Source organism: Trichosurus vulpecula, chromosome 9 (genome assembly GCF_011100635.1).
Source record: "Trichosurus vulpecula isolate mTriVul1 chromosome 9, mTriVul1.pri, whole genome shotgun sequence".
NCBI lineage: Eukaryota > Metazoa > Chordata > Mammalia > Diprotodontia > Phalangeridae > Trichosurus > Trichosurus vulpecula.
In genome coordinates, this window is record NC_050581.1 from 185,168,070 (window position 1) to 185,174,069 (window position 6,000).

At 44.9% G+C, this 6,000-nt stretch overlaps 1 protein-coding gene across 1 annotated transcript in view; it reads left to right on the forward strand.

Moving 5' to 3' along the window:
* FAM3D (FAM3 metabolism regulating signaling molecule D) overlaps positions 1-5,547 on the forward strand; it is a 41,524-nt gene extending 35,977 nt beyond the window's left edge. The window contains exons 7-9 of the mRNA XM_036739201.1: positions 2,279-2,363; positions 2,877-3,003; positions 5,458-5,547. Coding sequence (XP_036595096.1) covers positions 2,279-2,363; positions 2,877-3,003; positions 5,458-5,547 — 302 coding nt within the window. The remainder of the gene's footprint in view (positions 1-2,278; positions 2,364-2,876; positions 3,004-5,457) is intronic.
* Positions 5,548-6,000: the final 453 nt, after the last annotated feature.

Genomic DNA, 6,000 nt, shown 5'->3' on the forward strand with positions numbered 1-6,000 from the left:
AAGATCATTCTGAAAACATCCATAGGTTTCACCAATCAATTAGTCAATAGCATTTATTATGTGCCTACTGTGTGCCAGGTATTGTGTTAAGCTCTGGACTGCCAAGAGATCTATCATCCAAAAGAGGCCAATAAATGACAAGTCAGGTACCAATGTACATAAGTGAAGAGCATTTCCTCACTGGAAATTCCTATGCCAATGATATCCAGGTCCAGACCCCTCCCTCTCCCAATAAAATAAATGTATCTAGTCCTACCTTCAGCCCTGAGAACATAAAACAACAGTCCCCTCCCTCGCGGAGCTTAGAGTCTAATGGAGAGAATCAGGGGAAGCCATGGTTTATGCAGATTATTCAATACAATTCAACGACACCCACTAGGCACCTAGCACTCTATTAGGTGCTGGAGATGGAGAGGTTCTAAAACATCAGTGGCACAGAGGTTCGAATCCGTGTCCGTGAACTCCGGGCTCATCTTTTTTTTTTCTTTTAGACTTAAATATTGAAACTTAAATACATAATGTGAAAAGAAAAAGAAACCTATTATAACCTTAAATATTAAAACTTATATATAAAATAAGAAAAGAAAAAATGTCATGTGCACAGCAGAATGTGAGAGGATTCAAAATATATAGCAATGAGTTTCCATTTCAAGAAAACTTACATAAGAACTATGTGTTCTGTTGAGAGCTGTCCATTTGTTCTTTGCTTCCTCATAGGTTTTCTTTTGTTCTTCCTCCCCCTCTTCCTCCCTTCCCCCTGCCCCAGGCTATATAAGTGTGGATATATTTGTGTGTGTGTGTATATATATATATATATTATATATATATATATATATGTATATATATATATATATATATACACACATCCTTTTTTTCATTATACCACTTAGATTTTGAGCAGGATTTGGAAAAAAAATTGAATTTCAAATTCCTGCCCTCAAAGGACATTCTTCTTAGTTGCAGGGAGGGGTTGAGTATACAACATTTATACAAGTAAGTCACTGAGGATACAAAGTGGTTTCAAGAGGTGAGAGTGAGAGAAGACAGAATGGGATCCAGAGTGAAGGGAGGATCCCAAAGGCTCTCAAGCAATCAGGATAGGGAGGCAGCTCTGAGCAGAGGGCATCCAGGCAGGCTGATGGGAGGAGAGAACGCCTGAGCTTCCTGAAGGAAGAGGAGGTAGTCAGCACATGCTGAAGAGGGTGGACATTTATTCCAAGGATCAGACAAATGCAAAGGATGCTTCATTTTAAAAAAAAGGTAGCTGTCATGGTGTGGGGAAGGAACATTCTAGGGGGTGAGCAGCTTCTGTCAGAAAGGGGCGTAGGTAGGGATTGAGGAAGCAGTGGGAAAGTCCCCAAAACTCCCTTGGAAAAGGAGATGGGTTTGGAGACTGATCATGCAGCCTGACGGTTACAGTTACTGTGGCTTCTTCCCCTTCATGGGGGAAAGGGGACCAGGCCAGGGCAAGGGGTGAGAACTGTAGATACAGAAATAACAAATAGAATTCCAGAGGAGGAAGAATGATGGATCTGGGGCCCAAGGCCCTCTAAGTTCCCTTCCGTGATCCTACAGCCCCACTTCTACCCAGAGCTTGGGGGAAAGCCCTGTGATGGTGTATGGGATGGCCATACATACCTATTCTTATCATCCGAAGATACTAAGACATACTATCAAGGCAATACTCCTAGGGAGAGAGGAGGGATGGCATAGAGAGCAAAGGCAAGGATGGCTGGGAATCCCCAACAGATGGAGGATCATTGATTCTCTTCCTCCTCCTTAGGAGGCCTGGGATGGTTCAGGAAAGGCTTCCTAGAAGAACCATCAGCTTCATTGTATCTCAAGTGGGAAGGAGCCTTAGAGGTTATCTAGTTCAACCCACCCCCATTGTGCAGGTGGAGAAACTGAAGCCCAAGGTCACCCTGACAAGTAAGTCACAGCGTCAGGATTTGAACCTGGATCTTCTGACACCAGGCCCAGTGCTCTTTGCACTATACCCAACCTGTTTGGTTTGGTTACTAAATCTAAGGAGGCACTTGAAGAAACTAATAGGTCCGTGCAAAACTTTTGTGACCAGATGGAAGCCCAAAACAGGTTGATTTCCTACCTTGGAAACCTATATTTCTAATGAGGCCCTAGAATGGAAAATAGGAAATTTTTCTGTCAATAAGAGGTAGAGAGAAGATTGCCCAGAGATGGAGAAGAGCACAAGGGATTAAGGAGATAGAGTGTGTGCCTAACCTCTGTCTTGTTGTGGGGTTTTTTTCCTCTCCAACAGATATTAACACTTTACTGACATTCCTAAAAGAAATTCCAGAGAACACCCTAGTACTGGTGGCCTCATTTGATGACCCAGGCTCAAAGTAAGTACAAAATCACTTGGCATCCCATCAGATCCCCTTCTGAAAGGCAGCTTTTGGCTCCTCCATGGTCCCTGCTTGGGGCTGTCCCTATAAAACATACTGCCTTGCTGCCTCACCCTTTGGACAGAGAGCCCCAAGTCAGGGAGTGCTCTCCCCTTCCTTTCCCTTTCTCTCCTCTCCTCCCTTCCCCTCCCTTCTCCTCTCCTTCCTTTCTTTCCCTTCCCTCTCCTCTCTTTCCTCCCCTCCCCTCCCTTTCCTTCCCCTCCCCTCCCCTGCCTCCCCTCCCCTCCCTTCTTCTTCACCTTCCTTTAGCCTCAGACAACTCCTTAGGACCTATCTCTCATGTTACAGGGAAGGTGGCAATTGTAACTCATTGTAGGGGCTGGGGAAGATTTCCAAGTGGGGAGGAGTTCTTAATACCATCCTTAACACAGTTGTGTTCTATCTGGAGACACATAATCATCTGTACCAAGTAATGACAAAGTTCTGTTGTATTCTCTTTTGACTTTTCAGATTGAACCCAGAAGCTCGAAAATTACTCACCAACTTAGGAAGTACCCATGCAGAAAACATTGGTTTCCGTGACAGCTGGGTCTTCTTAGGTGCCAAAGACATCAAGGGAAAAAGTCCCTTTGAAGAGGTACCACCCCATATAGTTTGACTGAGATGGGAACCTACAGTTAGTCTGAGGCTTCCCGGGAGGCAGGATCTGCTAGAACAGAGAAGCACGATAGGGCAGTGGGAAAAGCCCTGGAGTCAGAGGACCCAGGTTCAAATCCTACCTATGATGCTTACAATCTGTGTGACCTTGGGCGAGTCACTTAACCATTCTGTGCCTCGGTTTCCTTATCTGTAATATAAGAAGGCTGGACTAGATGACCTCCAAGGTCCCTTCTAGGTTCATGTTTGAGGTTCCATGAACCTTAATAGTGACATAACCAAAAAATCCAAAGTAGATGACCTTCTGGGTCTTATATTTATATTGGATCCCCGACAGCAGTTGTGTCAAACTCATATAGAAATAGGATACATGATGGCATAAAATCACAAATTAACATTATCTATGTGGCATCATATTTTGTCACTTTGTCAAAACACTTCCCAAAGTACATTCTAATCTGGTTCAGGCAAGCTATGAGTTTAACACCTCTGCCCAAGAGTTTTCATCTTAAAAAATTTGTATAAGGGATAGGGTGTAAGTCAGGAGAAGGAAGAATGCTTAGCTAATGCCTGGAGCCAGGAGGGACAGTTGGGAAACTCACTGGGAGCCTGTCTCCAGGTTGTGAGGGCTAAACATTTTTTAATTTAACCAACACCAGGATCCTAATTCACGGGGCAAGCACATAGGTCAGTTAGTCAGTTAACAAGCATTTATGAAATACTCTCTATGTGTCAGACCTTGTAGTAAGTATCAGACTGTGCAAATGCCTCTTTAAAATAGAATTTGAGCCTACCTGTGAGCTATAAACAAGTTATGTTAGTCAGTGACAGGCCTAGGACTTACCAATTAAATCATAGACAGATGGCAATCCAGTGCATTGGTGGGGGTACTGCAAATGGAAGAGACTGACTGTGAAACAACAAATGAACACCATTCACGTCAGGAATGTAGACAGGAGCCTAGGAAGTGAATTTCTTCCTTGATTTTCTCTTCATTTTTGCCCACCCCACCCTATCCCCTAGTCATCCACCAGGACTGGGCCTTGTTATTACCCTCTGGGGTCAAAGTTTCTGCCAGCTGCAAATGCACTTCTGAGTGAAATGTTAGAGACTTTCTGGGTCAGCCATCCCTCAATAGGAACCTCGTCTGTGGACAATTCAGCCATTTCCATGAAACCATTCCTGACTGGGGCTAACCTCCCTTGGAGGCAGAGCAGACAGTGCCTCTTCGGTGCAGTTTCTAAGGTCTTGAAGGGGCTCTTCTTGGGCCCTAAAATCTTTCCCACATTAGACCAGCCTAAATGTACTCAATTTTCCCACTAGTCTTTCCTTTGACTGATGGCATTGAAGACCAGTCTTTAAATGGAAATCCGTTATCTGGGAGGGGTGACTCACTGAGACATTAGCACCCAAGTGAGTTAGTTTGTGGCTTGGCCACAATCACTTAGCAAGACCCCAAAGAGAGTGGATCAGACGATGAGTCAGTTTTAATGGAGGGTAAAGGGAATTCAGGGTTTGATGCTAAAAGAATGAGGTGCTGAAAAGGAACAGCTAGAATTTATACAGCACACTGCGGGGTTGGGAGGTGGTATTCGTATATGATCTCATTTGATCTTCATAATAACACTGGAAGGTAGGTGTATAATATTATCTAGATTTTACAGATAAGGAAACTGAGGCAAGGAGGGCTGAAGGAACATGTCCAGAGTCATATAGATAGTGAATGTCTGAGCTGGGGTTTGAACACCAACCTCCCTGCTCCAGGTCCTGTGCCCCATCCATCCACTGTGCTCCAATATCTACCAAGAAAATGTGTGTGAAGGCATTTTCCTTTTTTTATGAGGCAATCAGGGTTAAGTGACTTGCCCAGGGTCACACAGCTAGTAAGTATCAAGTGTTTGAGACTGGATGTGAACTCAGGTCCTCATGACTCCAGGGCTGGTGCTCCATCCACTGCACCACCTTGCTGCCCCAAAGATCAAAAGGGTTATCCCCATGTATTACTGTGTGGCCTCAGACAAGGTATTTGCTCTCTGAACCTGCATTTCCTCATCTATAAAATGAAAAGGCTGGACTTGATGGCCTCTGAGGGACCTTCTAGCTCTCAGTCTGTGATCCGAGGGTCAGGGACGGTATGTGACAGTTCTTCATAAGCAGAATGGGCAGTGGGTAATGCAGCGGCTAGAGCACTGGGCCTGGAGTCCAGAAGAGCTGAATTCAAATCCCGTCTCAGCTATGGACTAGCTGGATGTCCCTGGGTAAGTCACTTAACCTTATTCTCCTCAACTATAAAAATTGTGAGAATCAAATGAGATAATATTTGTAAAATGCTTAGCACGGTGCTCAGCACATAGTAGGTATAGAAGTATTCCTCTTTCCCTGGGATAGCCTCGCTCCACAATCATTGACCAGCTTCTCTGTCCTCTCTTCACAGTTCTTAAAGAACACGCCAGATCAGAACAAATATGAGGGCTGGCCGGAAGCATTGAGGATTGAAGGCTGCATCCCCCGGAAGGTGCTATAGGGCCGCCGTGGCAGCTCAGGGTCTCCAGACAAAGCCTCCTCCCTCAAGAAGTCATGGGCTGCCTCCAAGAAGAATCCGAGCTTGGGGCAGCAGGAGGATGTCAGCCCCCAGGGGTGGATGGCAAGGGGGGAATAAAAGGAACCATGTTGAAAAGATGTTCCCAGTTGATAATCAGAAGCATCTCAGATGCTTTTCCCCTCCCTCAATGACACCAGCCCCTGTGCAGGGTCTCAAGCCTCACCTCTCTGTGAGATGAATTAGGAGCTGAGGCTCTGTCATGATTCTGATGCCTGCTCAAGTTTCTGTTGGGCAGGAGGCTTATTGTCTCCAAATCAAAGAGGACTGGTGAATAGAGCAGCAAAATTCAATTCTATTTTGTTTATTATAGCTGTGACTTTCTATCCGTTGTGTAATCCTGTGTCTTATCTTCTTTGGGGGAAGGGTGAGAAAACT